Genomic DNA, 20,256 nt, shown 5'->3' with positions numbered 1-20,256 from the left:
GTAAAACCACTAAAAATCACTCAATTTTGTGAACAAAAAATGCGCAGAAAATGTGTAAATAAAACAATGTGATTTGCAAATCTTTTAAGGTTATGTTGTCATTAATTTTGAGGTTATGTTGACAAATTTTAAGAGGTTATGTTTTTGTAAATAAACACAGAGTGGACGCACGTGGATTTATTTTTATTTATGCAAAAATTTCATTAATTTTGTGCTAAAGTCAAAATAAAACAATGGCTGATAAAATCTACATAGATCGCCGAGGAGGCGATGACCAGGACATGTCAGAATCGGATGAGGAGTACAGTGCCAGGGAGAAACAGCTGCTGAAAAAGTATCGGGATGCAAAAGCATCGGCATCAGAGAGTGAACAAGAGGAAGTGTTTGGATTACCGCAGGATGATGACTCGGATTTCGAGGATGAGACTGCAAAGGAGAAATTCGAAGCTGACAGTGATGTTGTCTCTGAGGAAGATGATGACATTCCCGATGATAGAGCATGGGGGCGCAAGAAGAGTGTCTTCTACAACACTGACTTTGTTGATCAGGACTATGACACTTACACAGCACGTGAAGAAGAACTAGCACAGCTGGAGGAACAGGAAACACGTAAACTTCAGGAACGTCTCTCCAAGCAACTCAATGATGCTCAATTCTCCCTGGACGTGTTCACAAGTGGCGGAGAAGCTCCAAAGGCCAGAGAGAAAGATTCCTCAGAATCTGTGAGTGTTTCCAAGCAGCAGGAACTTCAGCAATTCAAGAAAGACTCACCGGAATTTGATGCACTTGTGGATGAACTTCTTGGAAAGATGGATGAAAGTGCCAACATCATGCAACCCTTCCTGGATGAATTGCAACGTCACAAACTCACAAATTTGCCAATCTTTGAGTTTATCGACATGAGGAATAAGCTCTCCATGCACTATGCTACAAATCTCACATTTTACCTCATGCTGAAGCATAAAAAAGCTTTCGTGAAGAACCATCCGGTTATGAGAAGAATTGCCCAATTCCGGGAACTTCTGCAGCAGCTCGAAGAGAAATATCAGAATGAAGCACAGAATGAGATGGAGAAAACAATACTGGATATCCAATCAGGGAAACTTCAAGCTCCCCCAGAAGATGAGCCAGAAAAGAAGAAACCAAGAAAAATGTTGAGTATCCTGAAGAAGACAGTGCCTGAGAAATCCCAAGAAGTCCCGCAGAAAACAAAGGAGGCCTTCCTGGAAGATGATGAGAAAGATTACGAAGGGTCTGAAGGAGAAGAAGAAATGGAGGAATATGCATCTGATGAGGATGGTACGGATAAGAGAGCCATCACGTATCAAATGGCCAAGAATAAAGGCTTGATGCCGCACCGGAAGAAGGAATTGAGGAATCCACGAGTCAAGCATCGCCTCAAGTACAAGAAAGCCCTCGTGAGGCGCAAGGGTGCTGTCAGAACTGTCCGCCGGGAGGATAAACGCTACACCGGTGAGCACTCTGGCATCAAAGCAACTGTCCGGAAGTCCATTAAACTCCATTAATTTGAGAATGAAAATTTGTAAATTAATTTCATTATTTTCAAGATATTAGAACAGGTTCTAAAATTGAATAAAAATTCAAAAGGAGTTCATTGTTGTTTTTTTAAAGATTGAAAGAAAATAATTCCCGGATTTAGGAAAGTTTTGAAGAGAGGACATTGGTGATGATCATCTGCAAGTTTTTGAATTGATTGCGTGTCAAATTTGTAGTCCAATTAAGTTGGGCTACCTAGAAAGTCTATTTGAGCGGTAGGGCACGGCTAACTAAATGCCCCACATGCGCTCCCGACGAAACTCAGAGAGAGACTGACTCATACCGGAGCGTGCTGATGGACGACGCTCACACGTACATCCACCGCCTAGGACATTTAGCTCGCACATTCCCTCCACCCTTTAGCCATGAGACTAGGGTCTGGAAAAAATTAGGACTACATTCGGCCATACTGATGTGGTGACGTCCCTTGTCACCGATGAGCGTAGTGAGTCCACAGTTTTGGAACACGCCACCTCACCCGTAATCCGTTCTTTCCCCACATCAGCTCGGCTGTCCTTACACGACCAGATTGACTGATCCACAGTCGAATAAATCGACCCGACCGTACCACAGCGCAGTCGACACGGCAAGATTGCCAAATGATCAGATTTACTGATCCACGGTCAGTGAATCTCCACCCACGGATGGTATGACACAAGACCTTTCCCACAATTATGTGGATAACACGGCATAATTGCCAGCACCAACGACATTCACCGTAAATGCCATTGAACACGGAATCATCTTCTTTTATCCAACCCACCACTACTGCAGCAAACTCGATTAGAAGAATAATTCCCCGCTACTGTGACTCCAAGTACCCTCCCAAGGAAAATGCTTGTGCCAAGATAGCGACACCCTCTCACAAGAGGCTAACCCCACGAGAATTTTCCATCTTTTCTGTTTCAATTATTCGACTTAGGATGTTCTCGAGAAAATGACAGGGGTTAGAATGACTCAGACTTAAAGTCCTCACGCACGATTAACGTACTCAGAAGATGTTCAGTTAACTTCACCAAAATTTATTCCAAATACCTAGAAAGGGGTTTTATTTCTTGTACACATCTTCATATTCATATTCCACCGCTTCTAGCTCTCCCTTATCAGCTCATGGCTTGATTTCATCCGCCACACCTACGGATTCAAAGGGTTTGTTAGAGAGCTGCGTGGTGGAAGTATCCTTCACCAAATAGCGATCAATTCTCAACACCCCACCGATCACGTACGGTTCTCGGTGTCGCCCCAGCAACTTCTGGCTAAAGCCAGTGGTGTCCCACCTTACTAACACAAATTCCTTCTCAGCGCATCTCTGCGGCCCCTGACGAATTGCGTTGCATTTTGCCACTTGGGTTTCCTTTAGCCCCTGTACCCTGCGTGCTGCGACTTCACGAATTTGCCCCAGACTCACAATGGGATCGCTGGTATCAGCTTCGTCCATTACCGCATTTGCCAGGGTATTCCCCAAAATGTCTTGGCCGTAATCCGAACAGAAACTTTTGCAGAGAGTCCGATAATTCGATTCTTTGACGTGTTCAAATACCATTGAATCACCAGTGAATTTTTATACCAGTCAATTCCATTCTCTGTCGCACACATCACTCTCAAAGCCTCCCCTACGATCCGAACACAATCTGCTTGTCCAGTCGTTCTGGGCGTCTTCATCGCAATTAGAGCCTGCATGATGTCACGTTCGGCACAGAATTCCTCAAAGGCTTCCGAGATAAATGCAAAGCCTCGATCGCACTCAATCACCGCTGGGAAGCCCACGAACTGGCTAAGTTCCTTCAACATTTTCACCACACCCGCGGATTGCACTGGCCTCAAGATGTTGAATTTGGTAGATGCATCTATAGCGATGAGGACATACTCGCAACCTCCTGCAAATTTCGGGATAGGCCCACTGTGGTCCCACTGTATCACTTTGAATGGGATCGGGGACTTCCCGCGTGAATGCAGCTCAATGCGAATTTCATCTTTACCCCGTTTCGCCTGACAACAATTAATGCAGCTATCAACATCTCTTTGCACCATTGCCCACATCCGTAGCCAGTAGAAATCCCTTTGTATGTGCACCAGCGTACGTTCGTATGCTGCGTGCCCATTTTTATCATGGCACAATTGCGTGATGTTGTATCGCACGCCTCTCGGAACGTAGAATTTTGGCCCATGGGGTGTTTCCCTGAAGACTCTTTCACCGATCACTTCATAGGAGGCCAAAACATTTTCCTTATTCACGTGCTCATGGAACACTACATCTAAAACCTTCCTTAATTGCACAATGTCTCCATCTTGGGTCTGCAATGCCTCTACCCAATCCATGCGAGGAACAAGGAGATTTATGCAGATCGCTTCTCTATTTCCCGGATCTGACTCCAGGGCATTCCGGCTGAAAAAGTCGGCACGTGCCATGTGGCATCCGTTGCAGAAGTACAACTCAAAATCATCCTTCAAGATTTCCACCCACCAACGAGTCATTCGTGGTGACACATCTCGCTTTTCATGCACTCGTTTGAGGGCATAGCAGTCCGTTAAGATTTTGAAGTGATGCCCCAGCAAGTAGTATCGAAATCGCTTCGAACCATCTACTACTGCCAACGTCTTCAATCGAAAGCTTGAATATTTAGCCTCCTCCTTGCTAGTCACTCTGCCGTAATATGCCACCGGTCGGGCATCTTCACTTGTATCCACCTGCATCAACACTGACCCCATACCGCAGCTGAACCCATCGCAATGCAGCTCACGTTCTAAGTCCGGGTCAAACAAGGTGAAAAGAGGCCAATGCGAAAGAATTTGTTTCAACTTGTTGAACGCTTCTTCGTGTTCTGCCTTCCATTCATAAACTTCACTCTTTTGTAGATCACAATGACTTGGCAATCATGGAATAAGCGGGCACAAATCGTCGAAAATAACCCGACAATCCGAGGAATTGTCTCAACGATTTCGTGTTTGAGGGTCTCTGGAATTCTTCCACAATCATTTCGGTGTTCAAGCTCCCCAGGGATGTACACGAACCTCCACCAAAGCCTGAAAATACCTTCCGATCACAAGTTACATTCCATCTGAGCTCTTCTGCCAAGAATTCAGCCACCAGTGTCGCCACTCTCCCGAGGTCAATCAGCGCATTCGTCTCTCTTTCTCCCACTCGCACAATCACTAGGAAACCTTGATTTGGTTGGGTGGTGGGCCTCCGCACCACCCCTACGGAAAATCCTTGCGTTTGGGGCACTGTTTGACGAGGTGCTCTTCTGACCCGCAAGCAAAACACTGTCGCTTTCGTGGCTTTCCTGGGTTTATCTTCTTCTCTTCCTCTTTTTCCTCCATGGAATCCTTTTCTTCTGCCTCGGAGGCTGACGTCCCAGCATCGTTGGCTCCTTTCTTTCCACCCCATCTCTTGTACGGATGATATCTCTTCTTCTCCTCGGAATTATTGCCACTCTTGTCCTTTATAATTGTGTGTACCTTCTTCATAAAGCACAGAAACTCCGTAAGAGAAGAAGGTGGAGCTGCTGTCAACAGACCCTGCATCATTGTGTCCGGGATGCCCTCTATTAGGTAGTCACGAATTGCATCGTCTTCCAGTCTGATTCTCCTGGCCTGCTTTACTACCGCGTGGAAATATTCTTCGATCGACTCGTCCTCTTTCTTCTTCCTTGACTTCAGTTCGTGGTGCACTTGTGCCACGGACAACTTCTCCGGAAAATTCAGTAGAATCTCCTTCTTGAAGTCACTGTACGATCGTATATTCCCTTGGTTTCCTTCATACCAATCCTTGGCGGCACCTTTAAGCCGAAACACTGCAGCCACCAGGGATTGTTTGGCGTCCATATCAAAAAGGACAATGGCATCATCCACTTTCCGGATCCACTCTTCCGCAAGAAGCCCGTTTTTCTGTCCAGGTTCGAACGCAGGGATAAGAGCCTCCATTTCCACTGCAGTGAGCCGTGGACGTTGAGTCGGAGGAGTAGTCATTGTTGTCTGAAAACCCCAAAACAACGACATTTAGTACATAAGATGGTACATCTCGCACCCCCGGTGCTCGAGGTTGACTAACATGAGGTTCTTCGCGTAAATAATGTGGACAAATGCTCGCAAATCCGCTCATTTTTGCTCAAAAAAAAAAAACAATAACAACATAACCTCTAAACATGTTGTCCTTTTTTTGTGCTTGTTTATCACTTCTTGCGGCTCTATCCAGCATTTCTCTGCACTTAGTCATCCTCTTTCACACCTGAATTACCTTCTTGTACTTACTTTGGTTCCTTTTTCTTGCATAAAACCCAAAAATTCGTCTTCTTCACACAATGTGTCTTCACCAGTTGCCCTGCACTGCACACAGTATTCACTGCAAATGACCCAAATTGGGATAAAATTCACGTATTTCTCGGCTTTTATCGCCCTTTTTGTTTACCTTTAGGAATTCTCCTTGATTTTCACACGATATTTTGCTGATAAAATTGCCAGAAATAAGAAATTCCGCGCAACTACTTGTCACTTTGTCATAAATTCTCGAAATTTCTGTTTGACGTGACGTCATCGAAAACAATCGGAAATAATTCGTGTCGGAGAGATCTCTCATGCACACACACACTCATTCACACAGAATTATGAAAATCATGTTGCAACATTTACATATATATACACATATATAGAGTTTTTCATAAGAAAATGAAGAAAATGCGCATGTATTTAATTCTCTTTTTTTCCCATTTATTTTCTCTCTCTTACCAATGGGCACCCCATCCGCCACTTTTTCTTCGGCGATGGTCTCATCCGCGTGCCCCGGGGGCAGAACACCCCCCGTTTCTACTCACAGTTTCCCTTTTTGGGGCCCTTGATGGTTGCCTCTTGCCGCAAATCTCGCTGCTCGATGAGAAAGAAATTCTCTTTCCGAGAATTCCGCTGTCCGCCATCTTGCGTCGCTCCGCCGACCGCGCAGCTTTTCTCACTTTTTTTTCACAATTTCTCACTTTTCACTTTCACTTCTCGCAGTTTCACTTCTGCGATTCTTTAGGGATCTTCATCCCACTTCTGATTATGTAGTCCAATTAAGTTGGGCTACCTAGAAAGTCTATTTGAGCGGTAGGGCACGGCTAACTAAATGCCCCACATGCGCTCCCGACGAAACTCAGAGAGAGACTGACTCATACCGGAGCGTGCTGATGGACGACGCTCACACGTACATCCACCGCCTAGGACATTTAGCTCGCACATTCCCTCCACCCTTTAGCCATGAGACTAGGGTCTGGAAAAAATTAGGACTACAAATTGGCTTGTTTAACTTGCTGTGCAATACCCATGAAGAAGAATTCAATGCCTGAACCATCCTGCACATCTGCTGCATTCTCCACAAATCCCCATCTGTCGTTTATCTGGACATCATCTGCAAATGATTTTCCAATCACATTATCCTCCTGATTTGTTGAATTCTCACCATGACGGTACAAGAAGTATGGCTCACACTGAGCAAGTTGTGGTAAAACGAAAGGGAAAGGAGCTGCATCTGGAGCTTGGGAATTCATCTGGCTAGCTTCTGTCTGGCTCCTTATTTGATTGAGATATTCATTCAAACCTTCAACGCTTTGTTTCTCCGGTTTCTGCTTCTGTTCCATCTTCTGAATTTGCTGCATAGCCCTCATAATCTTCTTCTCCTTCTTCCGCTCCAAGGCAATTCGTGTAGATTCCTTTGGTATTCTTATTCTCTTCCGTTTTGGGGGCTTCGGAAAGGGAACTCCTTCATCTCGTCCTTCACGATGATGGGATGTCTCAAAGAAATGCTGCGATTCCGAAAGCTTCAGCATAGGCGCAAGGAAAAGCATTTCATTGAAGTAGGGAAACTTCTCAATTGTAGCGGATGGTGATTGATTGTGTTCTACAGGAGTATTGAGGATGGTGAAGTTCTTAACAAACTTCTGATAAAGATCTCCATATGTCTTCTTACAAACACCTCCTGATGACTGCAATTGGCTCGCAATTTTATCCCAAATTTGATTCCTTCTCATGAAATTGAGGTAATTAGCATCATTTGGATCGTATAAGCTACGATTCCTCTTCACGGCTTTGATGAGTTGCAAATTAAATGCATTATCCGCAACATCCGGAACTTGTTCTGATAATCCTGATGATCGTTGTTCTTCTTCAATAACTGACTGATTAGGCACATCCTTCCTATCTCCGACTTCTCTTTCCTGTGGAGAACTTCCAGCATTAATTTCTGCGGCATTCTCTGAATGATCTTTTGCTTGATCACAATCCTGAGCTTCCAGGACATCCGACAAAACATTTTGATCCTGAATTTGTTTCTCCTGTGATTCAGGCGTGGGGTCTTTATGATGTTTTGTTTGTTCTGGCTCTTCTGGCTCTTCTGTCTCCTGAATGCAGTCAATTTTCAATTTCTTCTGGCTTCCTTGAGAATCTCCATCGGTACGATCATTCGCAACAGGATCAGCAGAAGCTATTTCAGTATGAACGGAAGATTCCTCGTAATTCCTCTTGACTCCTCTATCACCAGTGTTTTCCTCTCTTGTCTCCTCGTCTGCCATTTCGCTAATTAGAGAGAATTTAACTAATTTAAACACAATAAAAGTTTTAGCGATTTCCAGGAAAAAAAAAACAAAATTATTTCCTTAGGGAAGAGTGGAGAAAGCCTTGAAAATATTTTTTATTTATGAATTTTTGTTCATAAAAAAAGGAAAAGGATTTTTTTAATTAAATTTTTTCTAATTTAATTTGTTGTTTATAAAAAAAATCTTTACTTTTCTTTTAGAATCGATAGGAAATTGCAATTTATTTTATACAGCATTTTATATTACAAAACATCCAACCAAAACCCAAAACAACCCCAGTCTTCCCTAAAAAGAATTAGGTTATATCAACTGACAATTTCCATAAAAAAAAGTTCGCGCTCTTTTTCTCTCTGTTTATCTCAATGTTTTTGTAATATTTTGTAATTGATTTGTGTGTTAAAAAAATGGCTCAATATTCCGATATTTACCTGGAGATGTGGCGCACACTCTTCGACACACTAACCAAGCCCCTGGAGAAGCGTGCCGATAATGAACTTCGAGCAATTTTCGGGATGATCCGTGATCGGCTGGTGTTTGAGTGTCCCGGCTTCTTTCCAAAGGAAATCCTGGATGCAGCGGAGAAGGATCGCGTGGAAGCTTGCAATTTTTGGCTAATCCAGAAGCTCTTCCACCTCCTGGTTGAGGAACAGTATTCACGGTAAGTGGTTTTGTCTGCTTTCCAAGCCTCGAAATTCTAACCTTAACCTTGTTCAGCTTTGACGACGACATCCTGGGATTATTGAGAGATTTTCTTGCTGGATGCATTGTAAAGCAACGATGGTTGTTCACAAAGATCGTCAGGAAGTACGTGGAGATTGTCAGGGGTTTAATCTCCCTGAAAGATCAGGAAAAACTTGAGATTGACCACTTCAATACATCCCGTTTCGATCTGACCACAATTGATCCCAATATGCAATGTACTTCTGTGATTGTCCCCGCTGGGAGTATTGCCAGGAAAATTCTGGATACCATAGTACAAATCCTTGCCAGTATTTTGTGTGTCATTGGTCAGACAGACCCCAAACTCATTCAGGAAGCATCTGAGAGTGTCTACGAAGTCCTCGATCGGGGGCACTTGGCTTCGAAGTTGCGTGCTTTTGAGTACTTCAAGGAAGTCTTCCGGAATGCTGCTTCTCCTCTGAGTACCAGCTTGAAAGCTCAGCAACTGGGACTTCTTATTGCCATTGAAGCCGTCCTGAGAAATCTTGCTTTCTGGCTCAGCATGGAGAAGTTCATGACGCTTCATTTGCAAAGTATCCAGCAAACTCTCCCAGAAATCTGCGAGGCATTCAAGGAACTCGTTCAGGCAGCTACAAAGCAGGACTGTGAGATCCTCTTGAAAGCTGTCTTGCCTATAATCGGGACTCTTCACACGATGCATGAAGTTCTTTTTGATAAACTCCGCCCTGTGTCGACGGCATTTATCACCTATGGGGCAGAATTGATCACTCATGCTTCTCTGGAGTTGGAGGAGAAAACCAAGAAGGAGATATTGACCATCATTCCCCAAAACATGGAAGCACTGAAGCTGCTGGAAGTTGCAATTGCGCAGGAAGTTGAAAAGAATCCAGAAGGAGACAGTATTCAGGCAAAAAGCAAGACGTGGCAGGAGATCTCATCTCTCTTGCGGAAGAAGACTCCTGAAAAGGAGAATTTTTATTCATTTTTGCTCCTCTTTGGCGAAGTTATTCGAATGGGTGGGAGAATATCGCGCAAAACCTCCACAAAATGCTTTGGGAGCGAAATCAATGAGATGATCGTGTTGCTGTGGAAGGCAGTTGAATGGTCCGTTGAATTTGACTTCCAGGACGTTAATTTGCTCCTGCTCATTGCCCAGGAATTTACATTCCTTACGGACTTTAAGAATTCCACAGAAGTACGTCAGGCTTTCATCCTGGAACTCATTCTCTGTCCTCTGAGTAAGATCACACGGCGTGAGTGGAAGAATCTACCCAAGAATATTGCAAATGTCATATCCTCGAAGCAATCTGTGCCAAAAGACCAGCTGGAAGTGGAATTTATCAGCCTGAGAACCCTCTTCTCCATGCAGGAGGGAAATGTTTCGCCAAAAATTCTGCTGGAAGTCAAAAATGTTCTCCTGGAAATCCTCCAGCAGCACCAGAGTCTCAATTTTGACTCCCAAGTGTGCCTCTTCCCGCTCATTGTAACTGCCCTGGCTAAGAAACTCCTGCAAATGACGGAAGTTTATAAAATTTTCTACTCCAAAACGCTGCAGGAAGAAAAATTTCATTCATACATCTCACAGAGCCTCATGCACCTGATCTGTGTCCTTTCCGGCAATATCTCACCGGAAATGTGTGAGAGAGGGAGCTTCAAGTTTACCTGTAAAACTTGCCAAGACTACACAGAAAATTCTCCCGCTGGAAGCAATCCAGGAAGTCAGGAACTTCTTGATCCTTTTCTCAAACTCTTCGTTTCGTCCAAAAAGGAAGTCATTTTCAATATGATTGAATGCATTCGGCCGCTCCTGGCACATTTTCCACACACTCTTGTGAATCTTTCTCTCTGGACACCACTCCTGGAGCAAGAAGATTGCTCAAATCGAGAGAAATTCGCCTACACACTGCCCCTGATCATCAACAACATCTTCAAGTTGATTCCTGATGAAGAGAAACGTGAGAAAATCCTCCGGGAAGCTCAAGAAATTGTCCTGAAGGTCATTATACGTGGTGTCCGGAAGAAAGATACCTTCAAGAATCATTATTCAGTCCTCCTGCTGCTGGATAAGTTCTCAGAGTGCCCCAAATTCACGGAAGATACCTTCATTCATTGCTTCAAGATGGTTTTCTTCTTCATAATCAACACAGAATCCGTCGTAGCGTATGAAGCATCAATCCTGGGACGAGATATGTGCATCCGACGTGGCGTGACGCCCATGAATATGTTCTTCTGGTACAAGGAGGACATCCTGCGGATCATTATATCACTCAGTGTGGGAATTTTCCTGAGGAACAACGTTGGACTCTATAATTCCCTCACACATGTGAGTTTTATCAATTCTGTGAGATTCAGGGATTACATTTTGACCAAACTTTTATTCTTTCAGACTGCAAAATTCCTGGGATACACCGCTGCTAGGGAATTCATAACGAGTCACTATAAAATCATCCTGGCCATGCTACTTCCGTGGATCATTAAGGTAAAGAGTTTTTTTTTATGATAAATTCTTGAATTTTCTTTTGAACAAAAATCTCTTTTTTTAGTACCATCAATGCGAGAAACTTCTGGAGGATGTTTGTGAGCACACTGGCCAGGAATTGAGTGATGCTCTCAGTGAATCATTCGTGACAATCTACAGCTACCTCTTCCTGAATCAATCGCCAGAGATCAACAACAAGTGCATTGACTATGTGATGAAGAACACGAGTCAGACACTCTACTGCCTCCTTCACACGGATATCAAGAAAACAATTCCGGAAGTGCTGCAGTACTACCACAAGAATCCCCAATTCGTCATGCACGCCTTCCAGAATCTTCTCTCGAAGAATGAGGTGACCCTCGAAGGTGTAGCAACCTACATATCCTCACGCTTCCTCGGCATCCTCACGTACTTTGAGAATCTCATCATAAATCGAGACATGGAGAAGGCTCTCAAGAGGGAAGCTCTCCTCAGTCTCGGGGACATTGTGCGCTTCATGGGACCCCAACATATCACGCCGTATCGCTTCAAAGTCCTCACTGTGCTCAAGACAGCCCTCACAGTGGACGACATCAGTCTGAAGAAGATCATGGCGAGTGTGTGGACTATTTTCCTGCACACAGTGGACGTTCAATGCCTTGGACCATTGCTGAGCACAATTGTCGTATCCCTGGAGCCTCTACTGGAGCATTTACCTGAACAAGTAGGAGAGATCTTTCACTACCTCATCGTGGAGAACAGGTAAGTCGTAGGGAAATTCCGGAAGAGATTTTTTTCCTTTTGCTAATCTTTTTTTCAGGAATTTACTGAATTCCCACTTTGGGGATCTCTTTTTCATTGAAAATACAAAACTTGAGGACTCCATAAAAGCCATTGTAAGCTCTCAAGTATCCCAAGGTAAGGCTACACGCCATAATTTCCGGGAAAAATTTGAAAATTTCCGTACGCACATCAATCATGAGAATCTTGGGGTCAAAACGTACGGTCTCATCTTCTTGAGGAGCTTCTTTGGTGAAAATCGCACTGATCTCAATAGGATGGTGTTCGATCAGGTGGGAATTGATGCGATTCTCGTGGGTTGCCTGGAGACAATCATGCAGGGATGCCGGCATGTAGATGAAAATCTCCAAGTGGCAGCAGGAATGTGCCTTGGGGAGTTGGGAGCCCTCGAACCGAGTCATTTACCCCCGAATTATGCGCCACAGAAGACTTATGCGCTCTCAATTCATTCAGATGAATTTGCCATCATGGCCCTGGCGGAGTTGTGTCGTGCTTATCAATTGCAGAAGAACTCCCGCTATGTTGATAGTTTGTCTCTGGCCATTCAGGAGATTCTCAATGCACGCGGTGTGGCTCCGGATGAGGGGAAGAAGTTGACGGTTTGGCATGCAATCCCGGAGAGGATGCGTCAGCTAATGCAGCCCCTGCTCACCTCATGCTACACGGCGATCATCCCAAATACAAATACGCAAATTCATCCGGTTTTCGGGAGCTCTAAATGCCATTCACTGGAGGAATGGACATTCATTTGGGCCTCAAATATGATTCAGCATATTCAGGATAATTCCACAAAGCATATCCTCAATTCTTTCCGGCCAAGTATTAAGCATGACATGCAGGCTCTATCGATGTTCCTTCCCTACGTTATCCTGCACACACTGCAATCGTGCAAGGATGAGTATCGCACGAAGATTGCTGAAGAATTCAAGCAGGTTTTTGCAACGGCAGCCAGCATGAATGGGGCAATGGACGTGCCGAAGATTGTGAAGCGTTGCCGGGGGATTCGATCAATTGGCTTCATGCCATCCAGTACAACGGATGAGCAGGAAACGAAGGAGGAAGTGCAACAGAAATGCGCCAAAATGGCATTCAATCAGTTGGATTTCATTGAGATTTGGCTACAGCAGTACCACACTGTGTATGAGAACCCCACAAATAATGCCCAATACATGCTGGTGCGTGGATTCATTGATCAATTCGACAGAAAGATCCTAGCCACGGGGAATTTCAATGTGGGCGAATATGCGCGTTCTCTGCAGTACATGGAGGAGTATTTGTTGAAGCATCCGGCCAAATTGCAAGAAGAATTGGGATTCCTGGCTAAAATCCATGCAGAATTGATGGATCCGGACAGCGTTGAGGGCGCAATGAGGCTGATGAATCAAAGTCTTCCACTTCCGGAGCAAATTGTGCTGAATTCAATCACAGGGAGATTGTCAGAGTCAGCAGTTTGCTTCGAGAAGCTAATGCAGGAAGGGAATATTACGCCATCACTCACAAATAGCCTTGTCCAGTACTACCTGGCACTGGATCAACCCGAAACGGCTCTGCTTGTTTCCGAGGGCTTGCTCAATCAATTCCAAGACTACAATGTGGATAAATTGACGCTGGAACTGCGTGCTGAACCCCTCTGGCAGATGGGACGTTTTGAGGATCTCGATGATTTGATAAAGAATTCCCAGCTGGAGGACAGCGATGGATGGGGTGTTCGCTGTGGGTCCCTCCTGCTCTCATACCAACGAGATGATCACGATAATTTTGCCAGTGAGATGCAAAGGGCACGTCTTAGTATCCTCAAATCACTGAGAAGTGCAGAAATTGAGCAGAATACCTACCAGAAGGGATACTCAGATGTGCTAAAGCTCCATATGGTCACAGAGATTGAGAAAGCTTTTGAGATGATGCAAAAAATCACGGAGAATTCATCTGAGGAGCAAGTAAAGCACGCAATGAAGAGATTCTTCAGTGATTGGGATGCAAGACTGCAACTACTGCAGCCTTCAACGCGTACAATGGAGCCCCTTCTTCGTCTCCGGAGGGTTCTTCTTATGCAGGGGAAAACAATGGCACTGCAGCACTGCAAACGGAATCCTCTCGTGAAGCGTCTCGTGGAGACAAAGATGACCAATGAATTGGGTAAGATGTGGCTAAAGAGTGCTGAATTAGCACGCAAGGAAGGGCTTCATCAGCAGGCACAGCTCTATCTGCTCAATTTGGAGACATTTCAAATGAAAGATTTATTCTTGGAACGTGCAAAATTCCTCTGGGCACGTGGAGATCACGCCAGTACATTTCAAACACTCGAGAGAGGATTGGAGGATCTCCTGAAGGCAGCACGGGTGGATAGTGCTCAGAGTTTGCCACAAAATGACAGAATTCTCTACGCTGAAGGGAAATTCCTCATAGCAACGTTCAATGCTGAATCAATGAACATTCAAACGGATCTCAACATAAATTACTTCCGGGAAGCAATTGCAGCGCTAGCGAGTTGTGAAAAGAGTCACGTTCACTATGCCCAATTCCTCGATAAGCTCTACAATGCCCTTCCGGAGGAGCAGCAGATTGCTGCAAAAGGGACGGAATTGCTCAAAGAAATTATGCTTTCATATGGGAAATCTCTGCAGTTTGGCTGCAATTATCTCTACCAATCCATGCCACGACTTCTCAGTATCTGGCTAGACTACGCAGCCCTTCCAGCTGGGTGTGATAAACGCGTCTCCCGGCACATGACGGATTTAGCTCTGCGCTTATCCAACACTCTTCCCTCGTACATGTTCTTCATTGCTTTCTCCCAACTTGTAAGCCGAATTTGTCATCCTGCCCAGGAAGTTTATCAAGTTCTGAAGACAATTCTCATTAAACTCATCGTGGATTACCCGCAGCAATCTCTCTGGATGATCTTGAGTGTTCTCAAGTCTTCCTATGCAAGTCGCAGCAAGAGATGCATTGAAATGCTAAATGATCAACGACTAAAAGATCAGGAAATGCAGGTTCTCATCAATAATTTCAATCGTCTAGCTGAGAAGCTCATTGAGTTGACGAACAAAAACATCCCGAATCACGTACGGGATCCAAAGGTTTCGAATCTTGTGCCACAGCTGCCGCAACTCTTCAAGAATCCCACCTTCTCGCAAATTGTCATCCCAGCGCAGAAGTTTATGCAACCAGAACTCCCGACTGCAAGTGAAAGGAATGCCGCTACAACTGCCCACAATGCCTTCCCGCGTCAAATGTTCTACATTCGGAGCATAAAGAATGACATTGTTATCCTGCGATCGCTGCAGCGTCCCCGGAAGGTGGTCTTTGTGGCAAATGATGGGCTAGAGTACAGTGTTCTGATGAAGCCAAAAGATGATCTTCGAAAGGATTTCCGTCTCATGGAATTCAATGCAGTTGTAAAGCAATATTTGCGTCAGGATCCGGATGCAAGGCAGCGCAGGTTGCACATTCGAACCTACTCCGTTCTGCCACTGAATGAGGAGTGTGGCATCATTGAGTGGGTGTCCAATCTCACAACTCTCCGAAGCATCGTGCTCACGCTGTACAGACGTCATGGCATGTACACGGATATGAATGATATAAAGAAGATCGAAATGGCGCGCGAGAGGGAAGGAAAGTCTGGGAAAAAGGATATTTTCGTCAATATTCTCTGCAAGAGGCATCCACCCATTCTCGGCGAATGGTTCCGCACAACCTTCACGACTCCCTTCAATTGGTACCAAGCACGAAGTTCCTACATTCGCACCACAGCCGTTATGTCCATTGTGGGCTACATTCTGGGGCTGGGAGATCGCCATGGGGAGAACATTCTCTTTGATCACACAAACGGCGATACGGTGCACGTGGACTTTAACTGTTTGTTCAACAAGGGGGAGTCGCTCGGGGTGCCGGAAGTTGTACCATTCCGTCTCACGCACAACATGGTACACGCAATGGGTCCCTTGGGCGTTGAGGGACTCTTCCGGAAGTGCTGCGAAGTAACACTGCACGTCCTCCAAGCACAAACATCCACACTCATGTCCGTCCTCAGGCCATTCGTCTACGATCCCCTTGTTTCGTGGAATAAAAAGGAAAAGGAACGTGTGGACAGCACGAGAGAACGCACAGACCCGCAAGCTCTCACCAATCTCAATCACATCGAAGAGAGGCTCAAGGGCTATGTGAGTTAATTTTTTTTATCTTTCATTTTAACCCTTTGAGGTCCGCGATTAATCTAGCGAGCTGATTGAACTAAAGATAATTTTTGGCAAAAAAAAACCAACTCAAAAATTTTCGATTTTTCGTCCTGCCTGATCCTGTGAGTCCTTGGGGATGTCCTTTTGTGGGGGAAATTCACCAGTAAGTCAGGCTTAAAATTTTAAGCCGGTTTTTAAGTTGGGCTTAATTGGAGAAAGCAGATTGCAAATTTTTCAATGAATTTCGCTAATTTTGATGTCCAGACATTATAAGATTAAATTCACTAGTCAGACAGACTTAAGATTCCTTAAGAAAGACTTAATTTTCTGTAGATCCTTTAAGCTTCCTTAAGAATGCCTTAAGTTTTCATAATTATTTCTTAAGAAAAACTTATGAATCTTAAATTTTTCTCAAAAATTCTTAAGTTTTCCTTAAGTTCCTTAGCAAATCCTTAAATTTCCTAAGTAAATTGAGTAAAATGTATATTTTTTTACGGCCTGATTGAAGAAATCTAAAGTTTCGTTTAAGAAAACTTAAGAATCTTAAATTTTTCTTAGAAATTCTTTTTTTCTTAAAGAATCTTTAGAAATTTGATGAAAACTTAAGTCATTCTTAAGAAATCTTAAGTGTGTCTGATTAGTGAATTTCACCCATTATTTAAAAAATAACTATACAAAATGAAAAAAGTTTTCAAATTCGAGTCTTTGGGTCAGCGTATGACCCAATGGTCCTTAAATGGTTAAAGCAGAAAAGTAATAAATTATTTGAATTTTTCAGGTAAAAATCAACGGAAAACGCGTCAAGATTCCTTTGTCGACAGAGGGTCAGGTGAATTTTGTCATTAAAGAAGCCACAGACGTTGAAAATCTCTCAGCAATGTACATCGGATGGGGAGCCTACATGTAGCTTACAGTGGAAGGAAGTCACAACCACGAGCTTTTGTTCCAAATAGAGATTTCGTTTTATTTCTACACTCTTTGTTGTTTTGCAAACCTTCATTACAAATCCACGTTTTAATCTCTCTAAAAAATATTTAACAAATAATAATGTTTTTTATCATTATAAAATAACAACAAAAAAACCCAATCACGTGAATTTTCAATTCATTTCGCTAAAATAAAATGATTTTTTTTATTCTCTCAATGCGTTTGCATGAAAAGGAAAGAAAAGGAAAAGAGAAATTATAACTACAATGTGTGATCGTCAAGATTTAATCCTGAGTTTTGGGGTGATTTTTGCGGTTTTCTCGTAATTATTTTTTCGTGAGTTCTGGGACGTCTCTTAAGTAAATCTTTATTTTATTTTATTCTTTATTTACAGGCCTCTCTCTATCGTTTAGTTTTTTTTTTCTTTTAAGTCAGTCCCTCTAACACTACGTGGGCATTTGTCTTTATGGTCGAACCTCAGTCTTCCATTGTGTGGAGGGGCTCTCTATCTCTCTCTCTCTGGGGGGAATCTTCAAAAGACAGATGAGACTTGAGGAGGAAGAATTTTTGTTGCATCCGGATCGTATTTTGGGGAAGTGGATGCTCTCAAAAAAATTATTGCTTACCAGCTAATATTCTAATTAAAAAAAAAGGGGCGCGATGAGGAACCCGAAAACAAAATCAACCAGGCGGGTTAATATCAATGTGTGGTGCGGAGTTGACTTGCCGTCCTATTGTGCACGCTGGTGGAGCTCTCTCACTTGGACTTACCCCCCAGGACGGTCCGTACGGCCGCCACAATGTCCGGTACCTGCGGCAGGGCAGCCTGTTCGAGGGATTTTGCATACGGCATGGGTACATCGACACCCGTAACACGCCAAACGGGAGCATCGAGGTGGAAAAAAGTCTCGGATTCCATGACTCTGGCACAGATTTCCGAACCAACACCACACTGTGGCCAGCCCTGCTCAACCGTCACCATATGATGTGTCTTCTGCACCGATTGGAATATCGTTTCCACGTCCAATGGACGAATTGTCCGGAGATTGATCACCTCGCACTCAATGCCGCCTGAAAGATGAAAGAAATGTTTGCAAATTAATTTCAATTGAATGCCATGGTCAGATTGATTTTTTTGGGGCAAAATATTTAGGAAGAAGTTTTATCAATCAAGGGGCCAACATCTGGAGAGTATTTATGCGAAATACTTGAATATTTTATGAAAATTAAGATTATTACAAAGCAGCTTCCCTGAGATAAGAATTCCTTAAAAAAGAACTCATTAGCAACTAAAGAAGCTCCAAAAAGGTTCAGAGAAAAAATTAGAAATCAAATTAATCACGATTGAAAGATTAAAACATTATAAAGAAAAAGTTAAACAAAAAAAGATCCAAAAGAGAATATTCTCAGATCAAAATTAACGTTGTAGCCTCCAAAAATCATTCAATTTAAGCATTTTAATTTCCCTCCAAATAGATTCTTTTTCATTCTTCTGCAAATGACTCAAAAGAACTCTCATAAAGGCAGAAAATTAATCACAAAGAAAGCAAAAAGAATAATTTTTCGAAGATAAATTTAAAAAATGATTCAGAACATAAAATCCCCCTCCAGATGAAATTAAATGGGAATTAATGAGAAAATATCCCTCTTTATTTCATGCTCAATGAATTTTCCCAAGCAATAGAAAAGCCATCACACGACAATCATTATATTATGTATATGTTATGTATGGATGGCTTTTGTCATTGATCTTTCGAGAGTGCGGCGATAAGCACGAGCTACACATAAAAATCACAAATCAATTGATAAGATTGCACAATAAAATGATGTTGAAAAGGTTGGGGGCACGCAACGTTTTTTTTTTTCACATTACCTTTTGCAAGCTCAGCAGCAGCCTGGAGGGACAATTCGACAGCCCTGGAGTGCGCTACGAGGGTGCAATGGGTGCCAGGACGTTGGATTTTCGCCTTTCCAATGGGCAGTGTGAAGTTCTTATCGAGCACCTGATCAGACACAGGGTATGGCTGCCCGTAGAGGATCTCATTCTCGAGGAAAACCACAGGATCCGGGTCTCGGATGGCAGCCTTGAGGAGACCACGGCAGTCTTCCGCGTCATAGGGGGAGATGACTTTGAGCCCGGGGCAGTGTGCGTACCACGCGGCAAAGCACTGGGAATGCTGAGCAGCTACACCGGCAGCAGCCCCATTGGGGCCACGGAACACAATGGGCACATTTACCACGCCAGCTGACATGTAGAATGTCTTGGCGGCTGAATTGATGATCTGATCGATGGCCTGCATGGCAAAATTGAAGGTCATGAACTCACAGATTGGCCTTAGGCCAGCCATTGCAGCCCCCACGGCCATCCCCGCGAAGCCCATCTCTGTGATTGGGGTATCAATTACCCGCTTATCCCCATACTTCTTCCACAGACCACGAGATACCTGGAAAAAAGACACCACGAGTGTGGGAGGAATTCGCACATTAGGTAACGTCGCTCTCTCTCTCTGCACAAATAGAAGTGTTTACGTAACACTGCGAGTCACGGGAAGCGTGTCTTTTGCGCGTCTTCTCCGTGAACCCTTCCAGCTTTTAGCTGCTGTGTTGTACATACTTTGTATGCCCCATCGTACTGTGCCACCTCCTCGCCGAGAATGAAGACTCGCTCATCCTTCTCCATTTCCTCATCCATTGCACTGTTTAGAGCATCCCGGACTGTCATTTGCGCAGCCCCCAACGGTTTTGCCGTGGAAAAGGCCCTCCTGGTCAGAACACGCACAGCCGCCAGCATCATTCCACTCTGTCACTTAGCACTGAACCTAAAATGAAAGGAAAATCACAATTTCCTCGTGCTCGTCCGGGGAAAATTGAGGAAAAACTCAAACGCACTCGCTTCAAAACACGGCGGAAGGTCAAAATTGCCAATCTTTCACCACACTGAAGTTTAAGCGAAGGTCAAAACTTCCAATCGTTTTTTTTTGTTCCACACTGAAGTTTTACCCTCAACAATCAGCTGAGTGCAAATTGTGGTATCGGGATGGCAGTTTCCCTCAAAATAATGCCGTACACTGTTGTTGTCTCGCTCTCACACTTA

The 20,256-nt window shown here is 43.9% G+C and overlaps 5 protein-coding genes across 5 annotated transcripts; 2 read left to right on the top strand and 3 right to left on the bottom strand.

The window, feature by feature from the left end:
* Nucleotides 1-63: 63 nt before the first annotated feature.
* Nucleotides 64-1,610, top strand: LOC129787677 (something about silencing protein 10). The gene has a single exon (XM_055823404.1). It carries the CDS (start codon nucleotides 234-236, stop codon nucleotides 1,524-1,526), a length of 1,293 nt encoding a protein of 430 aa, XP_055679379.1. The 5' UTR covers nucleotides 64-233; the 3' UTR covers nucleotides 1,527-1,610.
* Nucleotides 1,527-8,172, bottom strand: LOC129787678 (uncharacterized). Its single transcript, XM_055823405.1, has 2 exons — nucleotides 5,809-8,172; nucleotides 1,527-5,532 (listed from the first exon to the last, which is right to left on the bottom strand). Exon 1 carries the CDS (start codon nucleotides 8,094-8,096, stop codon nucleotides 6,816-6,818), a length of 1,281 nt encoding a protein of 426 aa, XP_055679380.1. The 5' UTR covers nucleotides 8,097-8,172; the 3' UTR covers nucleotides 1,527-5,532; nucleotides 5,809-6,815.
* LOC129793278 (uncharacterized) lies at nucleotides 4,756-5,526 on the bottom strand. The gene has a single exon (XM_055833154.1). The coding sequence runs from the start codon at nucleotides 5,524-5,526 to the stop codon at nucleotides 4,756-4,758; it is 771 nt and encodes a 256-aa protein (XP_055689129.1).
* A 270-nt stretch (nucleotides 8,173-8,442) lies between the features above and the next one.
* Nucleotides 8,443-17,376, top strand: LOC129787668 (serine/threonine-protein kinase ATR-like). Its single transcript, XM_055823393.1, has 6 exons — nucleotides 8,443-8,778; nucleotides 8,835-11,124; nucleotides 11,188-11,280; nucleotides 11,345-12,021; nucleotides 12,080-16,220; nucleotides 17,014-17,376. The coding sequence occupies exons 1-6, from the start codon at nucleotides 8,525-8,527 to the stop codon at nucleotides 17,140-17,142; spliced, it is 7,584 nt and encodes a 2,527-aa protein (XP_055679368.1). The 5' UTR covers nucleotides 8,443-8,524; the 3' UTR covers nucleotides 17,143-17,376.
* On the bottom strand, nucleotides 17,174-20,177 carry LOC129787672 (pyruvate dehydrogenase E1 component subunit beta, mitochondrial). The gene is made up of 4 exons (XM_055823398.1): nucleotides 20,052-20,177; nucleotides 19,777-19,981; nucleotides 19,036-19,606; nucleotides 17,174-18,233 (listed from the first exon to the last, which is right to left on the bottom strand). Exons 2-4 carry the CDS (start codon nucleotides 19,954-19,956, stop codon nucleotides 17,920-17,922), a joined length of 1,065 nt encoding a protein of 354 aa, XP_055679373.1. The 5' UTR covers nucleotides 19,957-19,981; nucleotides 20,052-20,177; the 3' UTR covers nucleotides 17,174-17,919.
* Nucleotides 20,178-20,256: the final 79 nt, after the last annotated feature.

This window comes from Lutzomyia longipalpis, chromosome 1 (genome assembly GCF_024334085.1).
Source record: "Lutzomyia longipalpis isolate SR_M1_2022 chromosome 1, ASM2433408v1".
NCBI classification, from domain to species: Eukaryota; Metazoa; Arthropoda; class Insecta; order Diptera; family Psychodidae; genus Lutzomyia; species Lutzomyia longipalpis.
The sequence above is the reverse complement of the archived record's forward strand: the minus strand, read 5'-3'. Positions and strand labels throughout refer to the sequence as shown.

Excerpts from the sequence above, each read along its gene's own strand:
- LOC129787677 (XM_055823404.1), top strand. The coding sequence starts at position 234 with ATGGCTGATAAAATCTACATAGATCGCCGAGGAGGCGATGACCAGGAC.
- LOC129793278 (XM_055833154.1), bottom strand. The coding sequence starts at position 5,526 with ATGACTACTCCTCCGACTCAACGTCCACGGCTCACTGCAGTGGAAATG.
- LOC129787678 (XM_055823405.1), bottom strand. The coding sequence starts at position 8,096 with ATGGCAGACGAGGAGACAAGAGAGGAAAACACTGGTGATAGAGGAGTC.
- LOC129787668 (XM_055823393.1), top strand. The coding sequence starts at position 8,525 with ATGGCTCAATATTCCGATATTTACCTGGAGATGTGGCGCACACTCTTC. Across the intron at positions 8,779-8,834 it reads GTTGAGGAACAGTATTCACG|CTTTGACGACGACATCCTGG; the intron begins GTAAGTGGTTTT and ends AACCTTGTTCAG. Across the intron at positions 11,125-11,187 it reads TCTATAATTCCCTCACACAT|ACTGCAAAATTCCTGGGATA; the intron begins GTGAGTTTTATC and ends TTATTCTTTCAG.
- LOC129787672 (XM_055823398.1), bottom strand. The coding sequence starts at position 19,956 with ATGATGCTGGCGGCTGTGCGTGTTCTGACCAGGAGGGCCTTTTCCACG. Across the intron at positions 19,607-19,776 it reads AGTACGATGGGGCATACAAA|GTATCTCGTGGTCTGTGGAA; the intron begins GTATGTACAACA and ends TCTTTTTTCCAG. Across the intron at positions 18,234-19,035 it reads TGCTGCTGAGCTTGCAAAAG|GCGGCATTGAGTGCGAGGTG; the intron begins GTAATGTGAAAA and ends TTCATCTTTCAG.